This window comes from Bos indicus x Bos taurus, chromosome 9, assembly GCF_003369695.1.
Source record: "Bos indicus x Bos taurus breed Angus x Brahman F1 hybrid chromosome 9, Bos_hybrid_MaternalHap_v2.0, whole genome shotgun sequence".
In the NCBI taxonomy this organism is placed as follows: domain Eukaryota; kingdom Metazoa; phylum Chordata; class Mammalia; order Artiodactyla; family Bovidae; genus Bos; species Bos indicus x Bos taurus.
The window spans coordinates 33194976-33222566 of NC_040084.1; the positions used below are offsets into that span (position 1 = coordinate 33194976).

General features: G+C 39.8%; 1 protein-coding gene across 1 annotated transcript; it reads right to left on the reverse strand.

Annotated features, from left to right (window-relative positions):
- On the reverse strand, nucleotides 1–27591 carry NUS1 (NUS1, dehydrodolichyl diphosphate synthase subunit). Its single transcript, XM_027551123.1, has 5 exons — nucleotides 26980–27591; nucleotides 9122–9247; nucleotides 7625–7774; nucleotides 5993–6092; nucleotides 1–3486 (listed from the first exon to the last, which is right to left on the reverse strand). Exons 1-5 carry the CDS (start codon nucleotides 27392–27394, stop codon nucleotides 3396–3398), a joined length of 882 nt encoding a protein of 293 aa, XP_027406924.1. The 5' UTR covers nucleotides 27395–27591; the 3' UTR covers nucleotides 1–3395.

Genomic DNA, 27591 nt, shown 5'->3' on the forward strand with positions numbered 1-27591 from the left:
TTTTTTTTTTTTACAATGAATGTGTTTTTTTAAAGTTGAAAGCAAATTGTTTTTGCACTTCCCTTTTCCACCAATTTTATCAAGTATATGGCCTATCAACTAGGATTCTTGGACAACTGTTGACAGCAGTTGGGTTTTATTTCAAACTTTTTTGAACTTCCCCCTACACTAGCTTTTGTTAACGGTATGTCCTATTAACTAAAGTTAAAAGGTGACTTTTGAGAAACTTGATTTCAGATGAAAATTATGCATAAAAAGCCAACTACCTTACAATTAGATTCTCAAGTGAGAAAGTGAATACTCTATGCAACATAAGAAAAACCATAGCTCTTACCCTTCTATTTTCTGGTTTGACGAGAACTGTCAAATTCCTTTCTAAAAGAGTACACATATACATTTTCAATTTGGCATTCAATATTTAGTAAAAAAAAAAAAAAAAAAAACTATTCAGATATTATTCTGGAATTTTGAAAATTTTAGCAATAGCAAAGCTCAATTTCACCTTACTTTTACCTAGCAAAAAGCAAATTAACATTTTAAGATTCCAAATGTTTAATCTGGTAAAAATGAGAATATACTTCAATCAAGAACACACCATCTAAAAAAATAGTATTGCTATCTTGTCATATGAGCTTCTCATCACATTTCTGCAGTCCCTACATGTTTAGAATAAATGTAGCATTCACATAATACTATAGTCCATGAAAAGAGTATATTCTTTTATTGTTTTTATTCATACACGTCATTTCAACCTTCAATAATAAAATTCAATAAATTTGATTCCTTAATCATAAAAACTTTACACATTATTTACATGTTGCCAAAGTCTACGCCATACAAAACATCACAAGGATTTGACTCTACGCACGGTACCATCACACAGGAAGAGGAGGGGCTAATCCAGTAACATACATTCAAAGATTAACTTGTAGATGTGCACAGTGTATTTGGCACTGTTCATCAACATTAGAACACATTCCTCTCTTAAGACAGACACTATTCAGCCTTAGTCACAATATATCAGAATTTGCTATTCACATCAAAACCAGCTTTCAAACTTTCTAACAATAATCAAGTGTTAAGAAACAAAACACAAATCAGAATTGGGAATGGAATTCAAACCCTCAACCTCTTGCTAGGCTCCAAGCTGCCATCCGTAAGGTAGGCTTAATTTGATAATTTTTCCATTGTGGAGAGTGTCAGAAGAAACAATATAAAGATATTCTTCAAAACACATAAAGATAAACAACTCTTTAAAGTTTTCAGTTCTTCTTGAGAGTGCAAAGAGAGCCCTGATAATGCATAACTAGTAGGTGATTTTGGCAGGAATTATAGAATGATTGATGTCATTCAAATTGTGGAGACTGTACTGGCAGTTAACCTCATGGAAAGAAACTGGAATGCCTAATCTGAAATCAGAATCCTTAGCAACTTGTTTTAAGGGTTTCTTCCCATCTAGGACAATAACAGACTCATGTCAGATTATAGATTTACTCTGATAGGTAACACTACACTGCTATGAAATATAAGGACAAAATAAAAATACAAAAAACTCAACTGTTCTTGTAGGGCTTTGGCTACATCCCAGTGGGTAATTTATTTGACTAACTTCAACAAAAATGAAATCCCTTCACTTCAATTGGGCCCATTAAATTTAATTCATTAAAACATATATATTCCAGAATGTTTAAAAAAGACACATATATAAAAGGCATAAATTCAGTCTTCAACTAAGGCCAAAAAGCCTCAATAGAACACGGATGACAGTACAGGGGGACAGAAACAAAAAAATTCTCTGGTAAGGTTTAGAGATATGATGTCGCATCACACAAAGCTTTTAGCAATAAATTAAGACTTGAAAAAAAAAGTCTCACAATGTACAAAGAACTATAATGTGCAAAGTAATGTCACTGAACCAAAATTTAGTTTATAATCATTTTATTTCAAGTGTATTTTTAAAATCATAAATGGAGTTTTGGAATCCAGAGTCAAAACATTTATTCTTTATAGACTCAGAATCTGACAAGCAATTTCAAACCTTGCTGTCCAAATCCAGTGTTCTCTGCTATTTTTCAGACTGAGACCTAGTATTTAAATCTACTCCATTCTAAACGTATCATTTTGGATAACTGTTGTGCACTTGCTGTTGATAAGATTCTTCTGAAAACAGTCCATCAAATATATAAAGAATGGTTTCTGTCCAAGTATCAGCAGAGAGGGGAGAACTACTAAACACCTATCAAAAAATCATCTATTCATTTAAAAAATAACAAAACCAGTGCTGTTCTCTGCCATGAAAGAGAACATGCAAAATTAAATTACTTTTGTAGAACTGTGGTAATATTTTATTACCTACACAGGCCTCAAGCTCACTTAAAGATCTTTTAATACAAAGTCACCATCAGGATTTACTCAGTAAAAATCCTGGGTACTAACATGGCCCTACATGTGCTATTCCAAAGAGGAACAGGTTACTTTTGAGGAATAGAGCTGCCTTGGTAACTTCCCTCAAATGCTTATTTTAAATAAACATAGTTAATGGAAATTTTTTTTTTACCAACTCTGGGTACTATCTCGCAAACAGCCCACCAAATGGAAAAGGAAATCAAAACTTTCTCTACTTATCTGGGAAACTTTCCACGTTTACTTTTCAGATCATGACTTTTTACCTTTTTTTTGACTGTCTCAAACAATATTTAAAATTTTTAAATTCTGTATTCCAATGTAAGAGTTCTTTTTCAAATGATCGTCACAACCCAGAACACAGACAACAGAGCAACATTTTCAAGTCACATTGATAATAATGAAGAGATGAAAATGGACGGATGTCTGAAAACAGGTATTCCCTCTGCTCCAAAGGTGAGCAAACTTTTAACATGTGAACAACACGGAACTCCATCCCTCAAACTCAGAATGCTTCCATTTCATATGTCAATATATTATTCTTAAAATTTAAAGTTTGGTCACTTGGAAAAACTGAACAAAAATTACTCCCCCACCCCCCTAAACAACAAAATAGCTTTAATTGCCCCTTTCTCTCCCCAGAAAAACAGGGAAGTAGTTAGGGCTGAAGCCTTTAAATCTGAAATTTCAGCTCCTAAAACATTGCTGCAATCTGCTCAAAGGTACCAGCTCACCATGTTTCCTTCTCCACTACTTCCTCATTTATAAGTTTATTTCCACACACACATGCACACACACACGCGCGCGCACACACACATACTCGCTCACACATACTCTTACTCTCAAGTAAGACACTTTTTTGTGTTTGTTGATAAATTATGAGGATTATGAACTAGGTGTGTACAGGGTTTCATAGGTGCTTTGTAAACATCAGAGTCACTTGAGTCCTTTTCTCCAAAAGCCTGAAATCAAATCACGCGACCAGCGAATCACTATTTCCCCAGACGCTGTTCACAGGCTGCATACTGACGAAGGGCAGAGAAAAAGTCCTCATAACTGATGTTTAGGTGGGAAGGCAAAGAGCTGGGGGAAAAAAAAACCAAAGGAGAAAAAAGCAATTAGATGATACGCTATAATTTGGAGGAGAGGAACCAGAAGGGTAATGACCAAAAAGATTAAGAACAGAAGAAAGTAAATTACAAGCATAGAGTACATCAAACTATTTCTACTAAATGATTATTAAACTTGCTGTGAAAGAATTCAAATAAAAACTAACCCCTCTATACATTTTTTTTTTTTGACATTTTAAAGGGACTTGTAAAAAGTAATTTTAATCTTAATGGAGTATAGCTGACTTACAATGTTGTGTTAGTTTCGGATATACAGCCAAGTGATTCAGTTATACAGATACACATTCTTTTTTAGATTCTTTTCTCATATACATTATTACAGAATATTGGGTAGAGTTTATTGGGCTATACAGTAGGTCCTTGTTGGTTTACATTCCACACTTGCTAGGTACCGATAAGTCCCAAAAATCCACCCTTACTGTGACTTTTCGTCTAAGCACCAATCTTACATCTTCATCTGCCCTCTTAAGTCTAAACAGACCATGGCCTCAAAATCTTATTCTTGAATTCAACCTGTTCCCTTCAAAATCAATGGTTCCTTGCCTTTCCCATTTGTCTCAATGACACTGTAATTTATCCAGTCACTTAGGCTTAACAACTCAGGAGTCATTTCATTTCTCCTCTAGTTCTTACTGCAATCAGGAAAGTGCTAGGCCTGCAAGTGAACTTGGTAACTGGTTCTCATGAATAAGAGAATTCATAGTATATTCCTCCTAGGACCCAGAATTAAAATATATTTTTAGGCTCCTAAGTTTCTCTCTTTTTCTTTTTTTTTCCACATGTGCTTTATCTCATGCAGCAAATTCTATCAACAGTATTCCACAGTGTGTGTTCTTTTATTTATGTCTGGGCTTTTTTTCAATCAATATTATGTTTGTGAGATTCACCAGTGATGCATATTTTTAAAATTTGTTCATTTTCATTTTTATCCAGTTTTCCCTTCTATAAATATTCCACAAAAGCGGCATGGGACAGCAGCCGGAGCACGATCCGCCCCAGATGGAGGTAAGAAGGAGGTGAGGCATCTCATGGTCTCTCCTCCTTTTCTACCCAATGGCATCCACTTTCATGAAGTAAGTATAGCTTTTAAATGTATCAAACAGTGCATATTATTTTGCAAACTTCTTTCACTCAGTCGTATTTTTGAAGGTTTATTAGGTAGATACATGTGGCTTCTACATCCGGTTTATTAAGTGTTACATATATCTCACTGTATGTGTGGGCCATAGTGTAACTATTCTACTGATGGACATTTGGTTCTTTTTTAATATTTATTTTTATTTATTTTGGCTGTGCTGGGGTTTTAGTTGCGGCATGTGAGATCTTCATTGTGGCGTGCGGAATCTTTAGTTGTGGCACCTGGGAATCTAGTTTCCTGACCAGGAAATGAACCTGGGCCCCCTGCACTGAGCTCGGAGGCTTAGCCACTGGACCACCAGGGAAGTCCCATTGGGTTATTTCTTAATTTTCTGGTATTCCTCACCGAGCTGCCCTTCTCCTTTATTTTAAATCAGGGGTCTGCAATTACAGTCCAGGAGACAGCCACCTATTTTTGTAAGCGAGGCTTTACGAGACCATGGTCACACACGTTTGTTGACATAATGGTCCACGCTTGCTTAGCTACACCGGCATATGTTTAGTTGCAGCAGAGAACAGCAGCTCTGAAAGAGACACAGCTTCCAGGATCTAAAGTATTTAGCCTCTGGCCCTTTACTCAAAAAGTTTGCCAAACTCTATTCTAAATAAGCAGTTTCATTCTCATCCATGTACTCTCATAAATTACAGGTATGTCAAGAGTATGACAAACTCTTCAGTTGTCACGTTAGCTCATTCTTACCCAGACACAATCTACTCTAGAACATAGTTGCGAAACGAATCTTCCAAAATCACCATTCCCACTGATTTCCTACTGCCTTTCTAACAACCACACACATTCCTTATGCTTATATTTAAAGCATTCTCAATGTCAACAGTCCCAAACTATCTGATTTCACCATATACTACTAGAATCTAACACTAAGCCTCTGCACCGGTGTGGCCAGTTACCTATTTCCTTCTAACGCGACACTCATGTCTTGCCCCCTAGTTTTTCTTTGTTCCCTGCAGCTCACTCCCTACACTTTCTGCCTTTTCTCTAATTACAAAAATTCTACCCCCTTTACACACTTTGCATCAAGTTACATCTTTTCTGTAGAATCAACAACTCTGGCCCACAGAGATCACTCCTGGTCTCCTATGATGATTAGTTTTAATACCAAATATCTGCACAACCACAAAATCTCTTGTGTCTGAGTCATTTACATAGGTTTTTACTTTACCACTGATATTGTCAAACACCTGAGGGAAAGGATCCAGTATTACAATAATTCTCTGGGAATTCCCATCACATCCAGTATGGCGCTGGGCTCAAGAAACACTTGCTGGACTGAACTAAAGTCAGTACACTTTTAACTACTTACATAATCTCAGTCAACCTGATGTGCCAGGGAAGAAAGCCTAGTGTGCTGTCCACAGGACCAAACTTCAATACTAAATCAGGGTCAGGGAAACCATTTGAACCTTGGAAAGAAAAAAAACACACATAAGAAATTAATATACATTGCTTACAAAAAAATGACCTATGGCAAATTCTGTTCATCAAATTGGTTTCTTATGTTTTCATGTATCTGTTCTCTTCAGAAACTTTATTTATACATTCCATACCCCAATTTCTTGGCACAACATATATTTTTATATCTGTTATTTCCAAATGTAGAAATTTTCTCTAAAGGCTGTTTAACTGGACTGATTACCTGACAAGGAGGGGTATCCCAACTCCCACCCATTCTACAGGTAATCCTCAAATCCCATCTATCTTTCAAGACTCAACTTATGTGTTCTCTTGGCATCCTGAGACCCTCATTGCTTTAAGGACTCAAACACTTATTCTGGCCACAGAACCAAGTAACTTCAGGGATGAAAAGCAACTTCAAAAGTTGTCTATTCTCCTTCCCTCCACATGTGCCGATTTTACAGAGCAAGACCAACTCCTAGCTATACAGTACAAAGGGTCTCAGTATTCCCTAGAGGAAAGCCCAAGCTTCCCAGGAGGGGAAGACGAGACTGTACACCTGCCTCAACCAAGATCTGGCCATTCTTTGCTCTGCAAGCTGGTTTCCATATGAGATCTGGCTTGAGAGGAAAAGGGGATAAAAATATTTCAACTACTAAAAAATAAAGTAAAATAAATCTTAATATAAATAATCAATGATGTAGCACAAAAGATGCTATAATCCAAGGGACCCAGGTTCTAAGAGTTTCTAATAACCTCAGTTCAGCCACTAACTTTCTGGTCACAAGGTAAATGGAGAATTTACCTGAGTAAATCAAAAATACATTTGAAATTGTATGGCTATAAAAGCTAACAATGGACATGAATTTATTAAAATTATTGCCTTTCTTCAAAAGGATTAAGGATAAGGCTAGTAAGCAGAAGGACCATAAAGTTAAGGCAAAAAGTTCCTAAGGAACTCTGGAAAGAATAAACAAACTAAAGGTTTTTATAAGCAATTGAAGAAAAATAGATAAAATATAATGTTACATGTAGTGTAACATGACAGAATAAGTGGTATATTTGGTACAACAGAACAGAAGGAATACTGAGAAAGGAGTCACAGATGATAGTAGTATATTCCTGGGACTGATTCCTAAATAGCTGTTGAGTTCAAACTTAATATTCAAACTTAACAGACAGTTCAAACTAAGAAGAAAGAGGAATGTTGTATGTCATTTTATTTCAATAAAACTGAAAGATAAAATAAAATAAGGCAAAATAAATTTTAAAAGAAGGAGGCAGAAGTAGAAGTTCTATTTTTAAGGAATGCCCCCCAAACCCTTTTAGATCCTCTCCTTTACCAATAATTCTGAAAGTGAAGGAGCTGACTACACATTTTATCATCTCAAAATTATGTGGGTCTCTAAACTTTAGAAACATAATAAGTACAACAACAAAAACAACAAAATCAGGCTTTATGGTAAGAATGAGACATAGATATTCTCCTTCATACAGCATCCTTGTGAGACAAAACTAAAAACAGACATATACGACTTACTAAGTAAACTGTCTAACATATCTACATCCAAATCTGTGGATTTCTTTTGCTGCTGGGCTACTAACTGGCAGAAGTCTTGAGCAGCTCTTACAATATCTGCTTTTCCATCTTCTGGGGACAGCACCTTCACTGCCGACTGGCAATTTAAAACTGGAAGAAAAAAAAAAGATATTTTTTAAAAATACCCTCTTTCAAATATATTTCAAAATCAGTTCCAAGAAAAAGTATAGTTCTTACAGTAAACAAGAATCTTTTACACCCTTCAATTTTAACATCAAAGCATACCTAGCTACTTTGCTCTGAAAGAACCTGTACATATCATTTGTGTATTTATTTACATATAGTCTTATCAAAGTGCTCAGAATGACCTTGTATCTATGAATAAATCCTCTAATAGTTCAGTTCAGTTCAGTCGTGTCCGACTCTTTGCAACCCCATGAACCACAGCACGCCAGGCCTCCCTGTCCATCACCAACTCCCAGAGTTAACCAAACTCATGTCCATTGAGTCAAGTGATGCCATCCAACCATCTCATCCTCTGTCGTCCCCTTCTCCTCCTGCCCTCAATCTTTCCCAGCATCAGGTTCTTTTCAAATAAGTTAGCTCTTCGCATCAGGTGGCCAAAGTATTGGAGTTTGAGCTTCAACATCAGGCCTTCCAATGAACACCCAGGACTGATCTCCTTTAGGATGGAATGGCTGGATCTCCTTGCAGTCCAACAGACTCTCAAGAGTCTTCTCCAACACCACAGTTCAAAAGCATCAATTCTTCGGTGCTCAGCTTTCTTCACAGTCCAACTCTCACATCCATACATGACCACTGGAAAAACCATAGCCTTGACTAGACGGACCTTTGTTGTCAAAGTAATGTCCCTGCTTTTTAGTTATAGGGTAACTTACAATTTCCGCTCACCCAAAATGCCATCTAACAGTATTATTAGCAATAACACAGATAGAAGACAAAAATGAAGGCTGTAGGAAGAAAACAAATTGCTTTAATGGAAATGAATTGTCTATAGCACACGGATCTACCTTACCAAATTCTTATTCTATGGAGCTGTTTTACATTTGATAGGATTCTAGACAACTAATAGCTCTGCCTAATTCTTGTTTATAGACATACAATTCTTTGGTAGAGATTCAATTAAACAAGTTTTGTCTCTATTCACATATTTATTTTAATATTTTTGATCTATAAGTGTGTCAACTCTTTGGATTCTCTTCGAACAGGCTTTAAAATCTACTGATTCCTGGTTGTTTGAGTTAAATAAAATCTTTAACATGTGTTTATTTTTTAATATGTATGAGTCATGATTTTCTTTTTCTGAAAATTATCTTTTAACCAGATGAAGAAAGAAAAGTTTAACTCTGATGATTAAAGGTAGTGATAATAAACACTAGGGCAAAATGAATAAATAAAGGAGTAATAGAATCTGCCTTGAAATACAAAAAACATTATCTGCGTATGTTAGGTATTCAATTTTACACTCAAGCTTACCTTGATCATCTTTGTCATTACTATTTGCAAACTCTGGTGAGTATTTGGAACAATCTAAGCCCAGAAGTTCCTGCTGTTGTTTTAAAATTTCATCCATCAACCTGGAATTATTTCTTTTGAAAATACCTTAAAAAGAAAAAAAAAAAAAGTAAATGTCAACTAGGTTAATTTATCCTCATCAATAATTAATGGATGCTTGTTATGAAAACAATACTGGATCTAGAACTGAAAAAATTCCAAATGAAGCAATGATGACTAATCCTAAACTAGAATCTAAAAGGAAAACATGACAACAAAACTGTTATTTTAAGTCTGGCCTCGGACTAAAGTCAAAAAAAGGACAGGAGTAACAATTCCGTGTCAATATGGATATGAGAAAAATTCAGACCTATAAAGAACTTTTCAGAGACCATTCACTTGACATCTTCATTTACAGGTTAAGAAACTAAGACCCAAGTCTCAGAAAGACCCTTACAGGATTTGTCAGAGCATTTAGAAACTGCAGCAGCGGTCCAAAGTTTCTATCTTCCTCTCTCCCAGACTACTCTCTTTACGGATTCACTCTGTGCATGCAATACTGTTACCTCAATTTGATTAGTTTTTTTTTAACAGTAAGAATAATATGAATTATGTAAAAAGAAGAAAAACAGAAGGGGCTGAGAGCCTGGGGGGCTACAGTTCACAGGGCTGCAAAAGAGTCAGACGCAACTTAGCGACTCAACAACAAAGAGAACAGACAAAAGTGCCGAAATCAAAATTTAGTCAATTCAAGTAAAGCATGAAAATATACTACATAAAACTCTTTCTGATCCTCCAACCATGCACATAAAAGTAAAAACTACAGTTACTATCTATCACTGAGAAAGATCAAGGAACTATTAACAAACTTAACTAACATAGAGAGCTCTAATAAAAAACAATTTGGCTATTTTCAGAGAGGCCAGCTTTCTAGTGGTCATTGCCTCTTAGACCTTTATCAAGGGCTCCTTCTCTGTACTCTCAGTCAGCTCTGTCTTTAACAAAACAGCTCAAAGATCAACTGGGAGACAGAACATAATAAATAAATATATATACAGTAACACAGAATCTGCTGAATATGCTGTATAATGCCAACTTGGTTGAGTATGGGTCTATCAGTAGTTCAAAGATAAAAAGCAGTCTCTTTGGTTAAGAAAAGGCTTTGTAAAACAAACAAGACTTAAGTTGAGCTGACCTCAGAAAGTTAAGAGAAAAGAAAATGGAAAAGATAGATCATGAAGAAAAAAAGCACTGAATTCTCAAAAGACAGACTAATACTACTTTCGATTTGAGAAATCAAATGATTTGAGAAAAGGAATAAGGGAATGGGCCTAATTTTTACTTCATTTTGCCTACCCAATGGGTAACCAACCTTTTCTGGGCAATGTATAAACGTGTAGAAATATTCATCTTTAGGAAAACCAACCTGGCAGCAGTATAGAGGAGGACTGGCAGCAGACCACTGCAGTAGTCCACACATAATTTGATCAAGCAGTGAAAAAGAATTCACTGTAAAAGAAGAGCTGAGAGAATAAAGAACATGACTTGAACAGAGGTAAACACAGAAAATCCCATGGCTTTAACCCTGGGAAACAGAAGGTGGTAATACTTTTAAAAAGTATGGAAATTCTACAAAGAACTGGTTTGAAGGAAAACACGCGTTTGAGATAGCTGATGATAGACGACTTAGGTGGGGTTACTGTAAAAGCGATTAAAGACACAGGGAAAGGGTGTTCATGCCAGGGGTAGGTCATATAAGCTCCACGGGTAGGGCTCTGACTGTTGCGCCTACAAGAGGCTAGCACAGTGCCAAGCACAGAAAAGTGAAAGTCGCTCAGTCACATCCGACTCTTTGCGACTCCATGGACTATACAGTCCATGGAATTCTCTAGACCAAAATACTGGAGTGGGTAGCCTTTCCCTTCTCCAGGGCATCTTCCCAACCCAGAGATCCAACTCAGGTCTCCTGCATTGCAGGCAGATTTTTTACCAGCTGAGCCACAAGGGAAGCCCAAGCACTTCGGTCTGCGGAAAGGCCATGACAGGTCAGAGACCTTCTTTCTTCTCAAAATCCTATCCTCATCCCAGTTTGCTTGAATTATCTTCTGGATCAGTTCCCAATCTACTCCTTGAATGGCCTCTTCTCACTCTGCACTGAATCTTTTTCCTCTTTCCATCTCTAAATGGAGACTACTCCTCAGCGTTTCTGCCTCAGCCCTCTTTCTGTCCATGTGCTCCTCCTTCTCTGGTTCTTTCCGGGACTTTAAAACCCCAGCATCAGGACCAGGGTAAGATGAATGAGGCAAAACCGGGGGCAGGAAGCTGTGCGTTGCAAAAATCCTAGTAACTAAAATTAATAGTAACTTAATGTAATACCCTTAAAAATTTAAAAATAATGCAAAACATCCATGATGAACAAAATATTAAAATTTTAAGTAAAAAAAAGGATTGGCATTTGGTTCCCAATATTTTGAGTTTATTCAAACATCTAATCCCACCTTGAAGTTCTGTAAGCATCTGAAAATGAACAAATCTAAAACTTGGTAGCTTATCTTTCAAAAAAACTCTCAAACACTTATATTGCATCAAGTTAAAAAAAAAGAAATAGCACGAAAGTGTAAAACTTATACGTACTTAGGGACAAAGCCTAAAGGAGAACAGTAAATATGTAAGGTTGATGGGACAGTGGGTGATTTAAAATCACAACTGCTGTAAAGCCGCTCATGTAACTTTAAAAAATCACCACCAACACCAACCAAAACAAAACACAGCCCTTCTTGTGGTTGTTTTCCTTCTAATAACATCATCAGTAGCTACCCAGTCACCCAGACGTGGTCTCTGCTCTCTGGCATTACCATCACCAGCCTATCAGAATGCTAACCCTTGGCTCTTCTATAGCAATGCTCCCCTGAACCTATTTCCCTTTGTCCACTGACCCCACTGTTTCAAGCAATAGTCTTCTTTATAATACTACAACCACCCTCTGATGGGTCTTCTACCCCTTCTAGCGTGTATCACTACAGACAGATTTTCCTTGGGTACATCTGTAAGCCTGGCACATTCCAACTTTAACCTCTTCAATGACTCCCAAAATGCTTACAAAAACCTACAGTATTAGGAACAAACTATGCAGATCCATATTAACATTCCATGTTATGCTTCCACACTTGGTAGGTAGAAAGAATCTATGTTTATAACATAATTGAGTCTTCCAATTTCTCTATACTTCTCTACCCAGCAAATCTGATTGCTTTATATTGCCCCCATAGCACCTGAAGTGACTCTAACCTTCAACCTTTGTTACCTCCCCAGCCCCACATCTGTAAAATTCTCCTAATTCTTCAGGCCAGCTGAAATGTCATTTACCCTCAAGAAGCTGCTCTGAATTTCTAGCCAGATATGCCCAATTCCTCCTCTGACTTACCTCACTCTTGCAAATACAAACATCTGCTCAAACTCCTTAACAAACCAATATTCTACTTTTATTAGTTATAGCTTAACTCTCCCCCACCCCCTATGAACTGTAGTCTTACTTGTGAACTTGGGTCTTATTATCTCTTTTCCCCTAAGGTGCCTTCCACGTAGCAGGAGTTCAATGTTTATTTAATAAACTGAATTATCAGTGCACAAAGTGCTACCTAATAACAATGAAACCTAAATGGACATGACACTGAATGGAATTTTTAAAAAGTTTCCAGGAACCTCTCACAATAAAAGGAGACACTTCCTTACTGCACACAGGCAGAAATGCTGTTAAAAAGGAAAACTACTACACAGAGATGCAAATACTTTTTATAAAAAAGACCTCCAGAAAGTTATTTTAAATTGAATCTTTATCTCGGCTGATTTGGATGGAAAGATGAAATTAAAAAGCAGTTTCTGAAAAGTACTAAATCCAAAAAAAAAAATACTAAATGCAAAGACAGATTACCAGCAAAGTAATTCCTGATACCCTGCAGCCTGACTGCCATCCAGAAATCTGATTATACTCTATGGTTCTTATCTTACTGATACTTTCCATAAGCAATATTCTTGGGCTACAGTTTTCTTCAGGATTCAAAGTCTACACATACACACTTCACAGAACAAGATCTGTGACAAGATATAAGAATGCCTCTGACTGAGACAGGCAATTCCTCTGGCAATATCGTAATATATGTGGAGAGCCTTTTTCTCATATCATAATTCATCTTGTTTGCCTTCACAGAATCTAAAGCCAAAATGATGTAATAAAAATAAAGAAACCATAATAAAAGTCCTTTTATGCAAAAGGAAGCAGCACACACTTAGGAATAACTGATCTAAAAGCAGAGACATTACTTTGCCAACAAAGGTCCGTCTAGTCAAGGCTATGGTTTTTCCAGTGGTCATGTATGGATGTGAGAGTTGGACTGTGAAGAAAGCTGGGCACCGAAGAATTGATGCTTTTGAACTGTGATGTTGGAGAAGACTCTTGAGAGTCCATTGGACTGCAAGGAGATCCAACTAGTTCATTCTGAAGGAGATCAGTCCTGGGATTTCTTTGAAAGGAATGATGCTAAAGCTGAAACTCCAGTCACTTTGGCCACCTCATTCGAAGAGTTGACTCATTCGCAAAGACTCTGATGCTGGGAGGGATTGGGGGCAGGAGGAGAAGGGGACGACAGAGGATGAGATGGCTGGATGGCATCACTGACTTGATGGACATGAGTCTGAGTGAACTCCGGGAGTTGGTGATGGACAGGGAGGCCTGGCATGCTGTGATTCATGGGGTCGCAAAGAGTCGGACACGACTGAGCAACTGAACTGAACTGAAGTGAAGGCAAAAACACTAGCAAATACTCAAATTCATGAAAAACCTGTGCTTTACAGAATTATATAAAAATGAACTGCAAGAATTATTTTATCCTGTCCTTTTACAGAGGGTTCAGCAAGGCCAAGCAACTAACTGCCTTTGGTCAAGAGTCTAAGCCTTTGGATTGAAATCCAGGTCTCCTGACTTCCAATTATTCAGCTCAGTAACTATGTAATGCTGATAAACAGCGCTAAATTCATCTTACTATTAAATTCTGAATTTCCCTCCCCCAAAAGTTAAACGAAAGTTGGCCGTTTTACAAATGAACAGAATCTTAAAAAAAAAAAAACAAAAGTAAGTCTAGAGCTCTTTCTAAGGTTTTTAAGAAGTTACAGGGTAACAGATACTTGAATTCTTTACAGATGACTTAGGAATCTAAAGTTAGGGTTTTGCCATAATGATTTAAAAACTTTTACATTATGCTTGTTGCTCTACAACTGTATCTCATGCACAATTTCCCTCATGTAAACTATCTGGAAATATATATATATAGAAAAGATATATGAAAGAGCCAAAATTTTTAAAAAACACATGAGCACATACCAGAAAGTCTACAATTTCCATGAAAGAATAAAATATTATGCTAGGAAAGTAGACCTCAGAAAGACAACAATGTTTTTTGTATTTTTGATAAACCCTATGCCAAATGTAGATCTCTTTTTATATCTTGAGGCTTTTTAAATTCTAGTATTAAAAACTGTATAAGTGTAGACAACAAGGAAATGTCCCATAACCATCCCTCCTAACAAACTGAATGTCCCTTAATCTCATCATCATAAAATGACTATTTCTGGTTTTTAGTATTTCCTAAGCATTTAACTTATATGCAGAGTACATCATGAGAAATGCAGGGCTGGAAGAAGCACAAGCTGGAATCAAGATTGCCGGGAGAAATATCAATAACCTCAGATATGCAGATGACACCACCCTTGTGGCAGAAAGTGAAGAGGAACTAGAACTAAAAAGCCTCTTGATGAAGGTAAAAGAGGAGAGTGAAAAAGTTGGCTTAAACCTCAACATTCAGAAAACAAAGATCATGACATCTGGTCCCATCACTTCATGGGAAATAGATGGGGAAACAGTGAAAACAGTGTCAGACTTTATTTTTTGGGGCTCCAAAATCACTGCAGATGATGACTGCAGCCATGAAATTAAAAGACGCTTACTCCTTGGAAGGAAAGTTATGACCAACCTAGATAGCATACTGAAAAGCAGAGACATTACTTTGCCCACAAAGGTCTGTCTAGTCAAAGCTATGGTTTTTCCAGTGGTCATGTATGGATGTGAGAGTTGGACTGTGAAGAAAGCTGAGCACCGAAGAATTGATGCTTTTGAACTGTGGTGTTGGAGAAGACTCTTGAGAGTCCCTTGGACTGCGAGGAGATCCAACTAGTCCATTCTGAAGGAGATCAGCCCTGGGATTTCTTTGGAAGAAATGATGCTAAAGCTGAAACTCCAGTCACTTTGGAAACCTCATTCGAAGAGTTGACTCATTCGCAAAGACTCTGATGCTGGGAGGGATTGGGGGCAAGAGGAGAAGGGGACGACAGAGGATGAGATGGCTGGATGGCATCACTGAGTTGATGGACGTGGGTCTGAGTGAACTCCGGGAGTTGGTGATGGACAGGGAAGTCTGGCGTGCTGCGATTCATGGGGTCGCAGAGTCGGACACGACTGAGCGACTGAACTGAACTGAGGCACACCTGTGGCAACCCACTCCAGTGTTCTTGCCTGGAGAATCCCAGGGACGGGGGAGCCTGGTGGGCTGTCACCTATGGGGTCGCACAGAGTCGGACACGACTGAAGCAACTTAGCAGCAGCAGCAGCAGCAGCAGCAGCAGGCATACCTGACCAAGCAATTTTGTATCCTGCTTCTCTCACTTGTATAACATGTATCCTTCTTTGGTGCTAATCTCATGATTATTTTAACAATTGCATTATTTAACAAAAAAGGCCTCTGAATTCAGTAAGCATTTCAAGAACAATGGGAAGCCACTGCCAAGTTTTATTTAGAATTTGAATAATATTATCAAAAAAGTTCACTTTGTTGATGGGTAAAGAGTGGATTATACAGGGACCAGATCAGAACAGAAGATAAATTAAGAGGCCACTACAGCAATAATCCAGGTGAAAAATAATGAAAACCCAAACTTGGGTGGCTGCAGGAAGAACCACAACCCAGTGGCAAATTTGGAATATACTCTAGAAGGTCAAGGAGGCCTGACGACAGATGAGAGGTAGAACATGTAAATTTTTAGCTTGAGCAGTTGGTTGGAAGGTAGTGGTCTCCCATTTTCTGAGATGAGAAATAAACCAGGAAGGCAGGGTCTGGTGGTGGGGGGCGGATTCAAGAGTACTGTTTTGGACATGTTAAGCTTTTGAGATGCCTAATAAAATAAACATGGAGATGTTAGGTAAGGAGTTAGATACAGGAGCCTGGGATTATAGAAAAGATAAGGACTGGAGATTCAAACCTGAGTGTGCGCATACAGATGATATTTAAAGCGAAAGGACTGGGAAAACTATCTGGGTCAAGAGTCAGCAAACCACTGCCACTGGAACAGTCGCACCACTCACGCACGGCCACCTTCCGACAGGGCTGAGTGTTTGTGACAGGGACCATATGGCTAAGTCCAAAATATTTACTACCTGGCCCTTTAAGGAAGTTTTCTGACCCCTGATCTAGGAGATGGGAGAAGGCAATGGCACCCCACTCCAGTACTGTTGCCCAGAAAATCCCATGGACGGAGGAGCCTGGTAGGCTGCAGTCCATGGGGTCGCGCAGAGTCGGACACGACTGAAGCGACTTAGCAGCAGCAGATCTAGGAGACAGGGTGAACGTCAGAAAGACAAGGGCATACATACAGCACAAACTTCTAGGACATCCCAACTTTTAGAAGTGGAGCAAACAAGCCAGAAGAACAGGCAGTGAGACAGGAAGACATCCAAACACACATGATGTCACGGAAGCTGAGAGGGAAAATACTACAAAGAGAGTGGAATTAAGTATGCCCTACACAGGTTATGAAAAGCTATAACCAACCTAGACAGCCATATTAAAAAGCATTACTTTGCAGACCAAGGCCCAATTAGTCAAAACTATGATTTTTCCATTAGTCATGTATGGACGTGCTTGTTGGACCGTGAAGAAAGCTGAGTGCCTAAGAATTGATGCTTTTAAACTGTGGTGCTGGAAAAGACTCTTGAGAGTCCCTTGGACTGCAAGGAGATCAAACCGGTTTATCGTAAATCCTTAGCACATTAATCAGTCAAGAAACAGATTCAGAAAACCAGGAACCCACATATAGTAAGAAAAGAAAGGGAAGTCACTTAGTCGTGTCTGACTCTTTGCGACCCCATGGACTGCAGCCTACCACACTCCTCCATCCATGGGATTTTTCCGGGCAAGAGTACTGGAGTGGGTTGCCATTTCCGTCTCCAGAGGTCCCGACCCAGGAATCGAACCCAGGTCTCCCACATTGTAAGCAGACGCTTTACCGTCTGAGCCACCAGGGAAGTCCTTAGACTACATATAGTAAGAGACAGATCTTAAATATTGCTTCTTCTAAAATTTATATGAACTGAAAAATCAATTCTAAAAAATGAGACTTTCAAAATATACATGTATTTCTTTTTTATATCTGAAATCTAAACTTTTGCTGTGACTATTGCTTCTCTTCAATAGAAACAGATTTTTAAAGAAATATCTAACAGCAAGTGTTTATAAGGACATGATAAAGAAAGGAAAGAAAAGCAAGATAAACACTCAACCAATCTCGTTACAATCTCTCATCTCACCAGCTAAGGAACTAAAGCAATACTTTTTTTTTTTTTTTAATAAATAAATACCCATCCTTTGAAATAGTCTACCTTTCTTTTTAAATGAGACACCTAAGTAAGTTATCTGGTGGTTATCCTCATTTAGTTCTCTAACAATCCAATTGTAACACTATTAGAGGCAATCTTCAGAGAAGAAAACATATAGGACAATTTTTTTTTAACGTACCAATAAAATTTTACATGACTGAAGTACTCAGAACAAAATAAATCTCATAAGCCATTAAATAATTTTGTTTCAAGAGAAAGCCCCACAATACCTCATAGAACAACAATTATCCTGGAATGAGCATGCTGTAACGAGGGGAGAGATATGTGGGACAGTGACCCAGTACAATGGTGCAGGGGCTGGGTTTTAGCTCCAGTTCTTCCAGTTCTTCAGCAAAAGAGGTAGGCAAAATAAACAAGCCCTGTGGGTTTTCTAAGTCTCTGGCTGTAAATCTTAAAAATGAGATTATCTTCACAGACTCTGCTCATCTGACAAGGAAATAGTTCAACACAGAGCAGCAGCTCCATAAAATTAAGTTCAGTTGATTAAAAAAAAGTCAAGTGTGTCCTACAACTCACAGCATGAACGTTCATATTAGTGGATGAAGAAAACTCTATTTACCTTTAAATACCTTTTACAAATTATCTTTATTACCTCTAGATAAGTAACACTTTCCCAAGGCTTTAAGATGACCCAACATAATCAGGAATAGTACCAAGGTGCCTGGATTATGGTTATATTCTCTTATTAGTGGAAGTTGGTACAGCATAATGGTTAAGCACAAAAGCTTTGGAATAAAACCTGGTTCAAATTCTAGATCTGTCTCTTACTATATGTGGTTCCTGGTTTTCTGAATCTCAGTTTCTTGACTGGTTAATGTGCTAAGGATTTAATGCACTTCTTTGCATAGCATCTGGTGCATAGTAAGAGTGCAACAAAGAATAATTATTACTATTAAGGAAAGGTTTGTTTTCATACAGAAATCCAATACTATGGTTAAATGGAAAGCTCCTCAGAAAACAAGGTCATTTCAAAAACAGGATACAGCTTTTCAAAGACAAAGCAAAACTGGGATAGTCAAGGGAAGCTACCTAGCAGCTAATAGTGAGAATGATTTACAAGGATCTATTGATAGCTTTTGACAGGCTGCTAGCCCTTTGTAGAAAAGGGGGAGAGGACATCACAGGATGTTATGATAAATATGAAATTCTGTATTATATTTGCAATATACTATACGAGGGTGAAGATTAGAAATAGAATCCCTTCGAGAGAAGACAAGGACCCTAGTTTGTACTGTCTGTGTATCAAAATTTAATCACATTTATATTTAGACTTTCAACACTTCTGGCAACTCCGTATTTCGTGTAAGGAGCACAATACTTGATAAATTTCTATTTCCCAACAGCATCTGTGTCAGTGTGCCGAATAAGTAAACTAGGGCAAACTGTGTTCATTTCCCTCCCACTGTGTTAAGGCCTCTGGGTATTGGTGCTGGAAAACAAATTACAATTCATCATCCTTACCTATAAAAACATGCAGCCTCTTCTTTCAATTCAAGGAATACATACTGACCTACTCATTACACGCAAACACCAACCTACAATCTGTAGGAAAAGCAACAGTGAGGATAGATACCATCTGCGGAGCTTACAAGCTAGTACCAAAGTTTGAGCACGTGTACATACAACTACTACTTCCCAAAATGGAGAACTTGGAGATGTACAGCATTTAAGGAGATTCAAGGCGACAGCAAGGCTAGGAATGGAGTAGCTGAGAGAGAGTACCTGAGCAGTGACAGGACGGACTTAAAAGAGCAATGGTAGCTTTTGGACAGGCAGATAGCCATTTGCCAAGAAGAGGAAAAGACGACACTCCAGAAGGAGGGGACATCAAGTACCTAATCATGGATAAAGTAAAAGGCATATAAAAGAATGAGAAATAGGTTGGGAAGGCTGGGAGTATACAGGGCAGATCGTTTTTAATGCTAGTGTGAAAAATCTGAACCACAAAACCATTTCAAAAGATATCTAGTATGGATTTACAACCATGGAAATAACACTAGAGAGAGTAATACAAAAGATTTGTTTTGTTGCTAAATTCTCACATAGAAGCAAATGCCTTATTCCGGATCACTCCAATTTATAGCAATAGTAAGTAATAATTAACTGCAGCACTATTTACAATTGCCAAGACAAGGAAGCAATCTAAATGTCCGTCAACAGAGGAACGGTTATAAAGATGTGGTATGTATTATATACAATAGAATACTACTCAGCCATAAAAAGGAATGAAATAGTGCTATTTACAGAAACATGGATGGACGTAGAGAGTGTCATACTGAGTCAAGTCAGTCAGTCAGAGAAAGACAAATATGATATCACTTATATGTGGAATCTAAAAAAAATGGTATAAATGAACTTATTTACACAACTGAAAGAGAGCCACAGCTGCAGAAAACCAACTTACAGGGGGAAGGGTGGTGGGAATGGGTAAACTGGGAAACTGGGACTGACATATACACTCTGCTAGTGTTCTTGCCAGTGTTCTTGCCTGGAGAATCCCAGGGACGGGGGAGGCTGGTGGGCTGCCGTCTATGGGGTCGCACAGAGTCGGACACGACTGACGCGACTTAGCAGCATATATAAAACAGATAACTAATAAGGACCCACTGTATAGCACCAGGAACACTACTCAATACTCTGTAAAGACCTATATGGGAAAAGAATCTAAAACAGAGTGGATATATGTACATGTATAACTGATTCACTTGGTTGTACACCTGAAACTAACAAAATACTGTAAATTACCTATACTTCAAATAAAACAGAAAGAAAAAATATTAACTAATAATTAAGACCCACCCAAGAGCATCCTCACTTATGAAAACGAACATAAAAGATAAATAAATAATCTGATGTAATATAAGTAGTGGCACGTCCTTTCATCTGTGGTAGGGTCAAACTTCAATGTGTAAATGTATCGTGTAAGTAGCTTAATTAAAATAGAGTTGCTCAGGTCCCATTCCCCTAATTTGATCTGATCAATAACTCTGCTGAATATGTACTTTTTATAAACACTTCCAATGACTCATTCATAGATGGCCCACAGACCATGTTTTGAAAATACTGCCCTACAACAAGGTTCTCAGCATGGTACCAATACAGTGAGCAACATGAACAGGTTCCACCCCTGAAGATAATGATACATCTCCAGGTAACTTGGATCAAGGCATACTTTAAGGGAGATCCAGGCAAGTATAGCATCCCTAAAGCTAAAGCACCAAAAGCTCCAAACTCCAGTTTTTGTTCCAACCCAATTATGGTCATTGCTTAAATGATAACAGTATAGACAAAATTGCCAAATCACCCTTCTAGAATTCTGAGCTCAAGAAATTCCTGAGAAAACAACTCAAATTTCTGACAGGTGAAAGAATTATTGTAGAAATTCTTGATTGTAATCAAGAAGCAGTGCAGGTAAATGGAAATGAAAAGATCAGTGTGTTTGCAGAGTCAAACCATGGTAAGTATTAATGAATTTCTTTGTCTAAGGATTAAATACAATCTAGATCTAGCTGTAATTAGAATGAATGTATATACGTGTTAGTTGTGTCCAACTCTTTGCAACACCATGGGCTGTAGTCCACCAGACTCTTCTGTCTATGGAATTCTCTAGGCAAGAATACCAAAGTGGGTTGCCAATCCCTTCTCCAGGGGATCTTCCAGACCAGGGATCAAAGCTGGCTCTCCCGCACTGAAGGCAGATTCTTTACCACTGAGCCACCAGGGAAGCCGAATTAGAGTGAAGGGATACAAGACAGGGAAAAATTTAAGGTGGTAATGTAAGTCATCTCCAAGACGGCTGCCATCATCTCCACCTGAGTCTCTCCCCTTCTGCATACGCCATTTTCTCACTGAGGTCTATTTCTCCTTTTTTTTTTGATTTGGGGGCTGACCTGTGGCTTCTCAGACCAACAGGATACAGGAGAAGTAACACTGCATGGTTTCCTAAGCTAGGTCATAAGAAGCCCTACAGTTTTGGCCTTTGGCTAATTCTTTGGGAATAACTATAAAAGAAGTATGACTACCCTAAGGTCACTGTTAAATGAGGAAACTTAAGCTAGCCCTGTGAAGACAGATGACCAACCGTCCTCATCTATGCCAGCCATCACAAACCAGGTACTGAATATATGGTGTGAAACCTTTTACATCCCAGCTACTATCTGACTGTAACCTTATGATTAGAATAGACATCAAGACAGAACTGCCCACCTGAACCAAGTCAACACATAAACTGTTTTAAAACACTATGCTCTGGGGTAGACTACAAAGTTAGAGATAACCAGAACAGCTGCCCAGGTCTTTATTCTACCTCATTTCTCAACTTTTCATTACATCAGATCAGATCAGATCAGTCACTCAGTCGTGTCCGACTCTTTGTGACCCCATGAACTGCAGCATGCCAGGCCTCCCTGTCCATCACCAACTCCTGGAGTTCACTCAGACTCATGTCCATCAAGTCAGTGATGCCATCCAGCCATCTCATCCTCTGGTGTCCCCTTCTCCTCCTGCCCCCAATCCCTCCCAGCATCAGAGTCTTTTCCAATGAGTCAACTCTTCCCATGAGGTGGCCAAAGTACTGGAGTTTCAGCTTTAGCATCATTCCTTCCAAAGAAATCCCAGGGCTGATCTCCTTCAGAATGGACTGGTTGGATCTCCTTGCAGTCCAAGGGACTCTCAAGAGTCTTCTTCAGCACACAGTTCAAAAGCATCAGTTCTTCGGCGCTCAGCCTTCTTCACAGTCCAACTCTCACAGGCATACATGACCACAGGAAAAACCATAGCCTTGACTAGACGGACCTTTGTTGGCAAAGTAATGTCTCTGCTTTTGAATATGCTATCTAGGTTGGTCATAACTTTCCTTTCAAGGAGTAAGCGTCTTTTAATTTCATGGCTGCAGTCACCATCTGCAGTGATTTTGGAGCCCCCAAAAATAAAGTCTGACACTGCTTCCACTGTTTCCCCATCTATTTCCCATGAAGTGATGGGACCAGATGCCATGATCTTCATTTTCTGAATGTTGAGCTTTAAGCCAACTTTTTCAGTCTCCACTTTCACTTTCATCAAGAGACTTACCTATTATATTTACTGATCTCAACACACTACTCAGTAATGCTGTTCTAGCTTCTCTAATGGGAATGCTTGCCAATAAGGAATTCCCCATTCTGTGTGTGTCACATACTGAACACTGTACTGATTATGGTAATCCAAATTCTACCTATTTTTGCAAGGTCTATCTCAGATGTCACCCCATTCCTTACTATGGACAGGGATAAGGAAGTATTGTGTTCTTGGGAATACTTCTCAAGCATGTATGTTGAGAAGTAACCCTGTTCCTCATGGATTTTTCTCTTTTTCTCTCTTTAAAGTCTCTGTCATCCACTAGCATTAATACATTAGCTTATAATAATCTTTAGTAACTATCCCTGACTTTAGAATAAACTCTTTAAGAGACACAATCTCTTGTACTTCTTTGTTTCCTAATGCTTTATATCACAGCAAGTACTCAATAAATGTGACATTAAAGACTATATCAATAGGCTTTCTAAAATAAGTTAAATATTTACACAGAAATAGGCTCAAGTGAAAGTTTGAGAAAATTGAATAGAGCTTAAGTATCTATATGCTGCTGCTGCTAAATCGCTTCAGTCGTGTCCGACTCTGTGCGACCCCATAGACGGCAGCCCACTAGGCTCCTCTGTCCCTGGGATTCTCCAGGCAAGAATACTGGAGTGGGTTGCCATTTCCTTCTCCAATGCATGAAAGGGAAAAGTGAAAGTGAAGTCACTCAGTCGTGCCCGACTCTTAGCGACCCCATGGACTGCAGCCTACCAGGCTCCTCCATCCATGGGATTTTCCAGGCAAGAGTACTGGAGTGGGGTGCCATTGCCTTCTCCATCCTTGTCTTTTAGCCACTGCCATTTTGGACAGTTTAAGTATCTATAAGTATCTATATGCTGCTGCTAAGTGGCTTCAGTCATGTCCGACTCTGTGCGACCCCAAAGACGGCAGCCCACCAGGCTCCCCCGTCCCTGGGATTCTCCAGGCAAGAACAATGGATTGGGTTGCCATTTCTTTCTCCAATGCATGAAAGTGAAAAGTGAAAGTGAAGTCGCTCTGTCGTGCCCAGCTCTTAGCAACCCCATGGACTGCAGCCTTCCAGGCTCCTCCATCCATGGGATTTTCCAGGCAAGAGTACTGGAGTGGGGTGCCATTGCCTTCTCCAAGTATCTATATAGTTCCCCGGAAAAAGGATAAGTTTTCTTACATAAGCACATGACTTGCTCACTGACCTCCTTCATGTCTACTCAAAAGTCAACGAGGCTCAAGAGGAAGGGGACGCATGTATACTTATGGCCGATACAGCACCCACGCCAGTGCTCTTGCCTGGAGACTCCCATGGGCGGAGGAGCCTGGTGGGCTGCAGTCCATGGGGTTGCAGAGTTGGACACGACTGAAGCGACAGCAGCAGCATGTTGATATATGGCAGAAATTAACACAATGCTGTAAAGCAATTATCCTTCAATTAAAAATAAATACATTTTTTTTAAAGTCCATGAGGCTTTCTTTGGCCACTCTTTTTAAAACTGTACTCCCTACTCTACCATTGACTTTCAACATTCCTCTCCCCCTCCTCTGCTTTACTTTTCCTCACTGCATTTATGATCGAATACATTTTTCTCATTTATACTATTTGCCACACTTCCACCAAAATGTAAGTTCCATGAGCATAAGAATTTTTGTCTTTATCACTGGCCTAGATGCCTCATGCCTAGAACAGTATCTCCCAATTTGTCACCTGTTAAATGAATGAATCAATCAGTCAATAGCAAGGATGAGTAAATTCAAAGTCTCTTATTTCAAACAATGAAATTAACCCCTATCCCATTAAAAACTCATCAAAATTGCTTTTACAGTAGGACAAAAAGTGCTCTGAGTCCGTGCACTGAAAATGCTCCGTAAAACTCTCTTTGATTATCAGTCAAGACTTGCTTAGCTTGACTTCTTCCTTTTCATTACCAATGGTTTCTTTAGCAAATACGATAGGATATTTCTGAATCACACCAGCAATTCAAGAACAGGAATTTTCAGAACAAGGAAGTGTAGCAAAACTATAAACTGTGTTCTATTTAATTATTTATTTTCCTTCTCTACTAGAACACAATGGTACTTGCTTTATAAGAATTATTTGAATATAAGTGACTCACTTAAAGTCAATTCACCACATTGCTCAATGGCTTTAATTAATTTCCCCTCTGCTTCACTTACTTTTCCCTCAGACAATATTTCTGTTGCATTGTTCAAGCAAAGACTGTGTCGCCTTATTACAGTCTTGTGATTTCTACTGGTCTTTTGGCAAGTTCCATAAAATCTTAGTACCTAAGTATATTAACTTTAACCTCAGAGGGTAAGCTATCATTTGATGACGATGGGCTATGAGTCACCACCACGTTCCTTGCCGGCTGCAAGGAAGGTGATTGGTCAATCAAAGGTAACTCTAATACCCTGCAAGAGTTGCTGTCTGACCTCAACCTACCCTTTCTGACAAACCGTCACACTTAAACCTGCCTATGTGGTAAAGATTTAAGTGCTAAAAATCAAGTTGTAGTTCCTGTGAGCATACCATTAATTTAAGCTATTGAACGGAGACTAAAATATTAGTTTTCTTTCCTTCATACCAACATTCCTCAATCATTCTTACTTGGAAGGAAATGCTATTGCTTTTGGTATTTGACTGAGACCCAAACAAAACATTTATCTCCTACTCACTCCTCAAAGCCTGGTTTAAACACTATCTCCTCTGCAGGAACTTTGGGAGCTCCTCCAATCAGAATTTCTCTTCCTAAAGGAGATCAGTCCCGAGTGTTCACTGGAAGGACTGATGCTGAGGCTGAAACTCCAATATTTTGGCCACCTGATGCGAAGAGCTGACTCACTGGAAAAGACCCTGATGCTGGGAAAGATTGAGGGCAAGAGGAGAAGGCGATGACGGAGGATGAGATGGTTGGATGGCATCACCGACTCAATGGACATGGGTTTGGGTGGACTCCGGGAGTTGGTGATGGACAGGGAGGCCTGGCGTGCTGCGGTTCATGCGGTCACAGTCGGACACGACCCACCGACTGAACTTAACTTCTCACAGCAACTACTAACTCTCAACATCTGTTGCTCAACTTGCCACTCCTGACAATGTGTCTACCCCCAACAAGCCTGAGTCTATGGAACTAAATGTTAAGAATCCAAAGAATATGCCTGCTGCTGCTGCTGCTGCTGCTGCTAAGTTGCTTCAGTCGAGTCCGACTCTGTGCGACCCCACAGACAGCAGCCTACCAGGCTCCTTCGTCCATGGGATTTTCCAGGCAATAGTACTGGAGTGGGTCGCCAGTGCCTTCTCCAAGAATATGCCTAGCACTGGGCTTTAACTTTGTAGCTACCCAATAAATGTTCAAGTTCTGTACCTACAAAAATTCCCTACAGTGAAAATTTCCTCAATCAAAATTTATGGGAGGACAAGTACTGTGTTGGCCCCTGAGGATCAAGGATCGCACAACATCCCAGGCAGCTGAAAACAGAAGGTGACCACTTTCCTAGTCGCCTATCCAGGCTCTCAGGTACTTTTCATAAGTCTACTTCAAATGCCACTTGTCCTCAACCACTGAGCTGTGACTTAAAAACAGTGCTCTGGGCCTCTCTGAGGAACCACTGCGGTGTAACAAAAAGGTAAACCCGAAGGAAAGTACAGACTGGCTAAAATATCAATCCTCCTCTTACTACTTTTCAAACTTTGGACAAATGTGTAAATGTTAGCGACCTCAGCTCCCACATTTGTGAAACAAGGGTATACAAACACCATCCACTTTACTAGGACGTGATAACGGGTAAGAAATATTTTTAAGTATGTACAAGGTGATGAATCGAGTTCAAAGGTTTAGCAGGTGTTCAATTAAGCTTATCTCCCCTCCTCGAAGGCGCTAGCACCGAAATTTGCACTCAAGGGCCTCGGGGCACAGAAACTCGCGGAGCCGGGAGGGCTGTGCCTAGAGGTGCGCCCCGGTACACCTGCCGGATGTGCGGGCCCCGCGGCCGGAGAGGCCCCGGTCCCCCGACCCGCTCTGGGTCTCACCTTGATGGTCGTAGACGCTAATGTAAGAGATGCCCACGGCCATACACCACACCACGAGGCTTGCGATGTCCGAGAAGCTGGGTTCCTGCTCTTCCTCCGTGATCACCAGGCCCATGTGCACAGGCAGCTTCTCCAGGGAACGGCCGTCCGCGCGCCAGCGTAGTCGCCGGTGGGCGGCGGCCGGGGCCGGTCCCCCGCGCGGATGCCGGTGGTGACGGCGGTTCCTGCCGACAGCCGGGGGCTTGCGGAGCGTGAAGCCGAGCGGCGCTAGGACCGCGGCAGAGGCGGCGCGACAGCAGCGCCGCCAGATCCAGTTCCAGGTGCCGAACCGAACGCGGAGCCAGGAGGTGAGCGTGCGGTGCAGGCAGAGCAGAGCGTGCAGCACCCGCCACACCAGCTCGTACAGCCCCGTCATACTCTCGCGGCGCCCGGGCGCCCTCCTCTCTCCCTCCCACACCCGCGGCGCGACCGCTTCTTATCCGGCTCTGCGGCCGGCGCGGGCCATCGCTCCGCGTTCCCCCGCCCCCTGCACCCGATCCCCCTTTCTACTGCCAACACCTCACCTCGCCCCCGCCGCCATCTTCCTCTTGCCTCGGCAGCCCCGCCCCACCT

Bases quoted from the DNA above. Each gene is read 5' to 3' on its own strand.
- NUS1 (XM_027551123.1), bottom strand. From the start codon at position 27,394: ATGACGGGGCTGTACGAGCTGGTGTGGCGGGTGCTGCACGCTCTGCTC. The intron at 6,093-7,624 runs GTAAGTCGTATA...TTTCTTTCCAAG, and splicing joins TATGTTAGACAGTTTACTTA to GTTCAAATGGTTTCCCTGAC. The intron at 3,487-5,992 runs GTAAGTAGTTAA...TTTTTCCCCCAG, and splicing joins ATCAGGTTGACTGAGATTAT to CTCTTTGCCTTCCCACCTAA.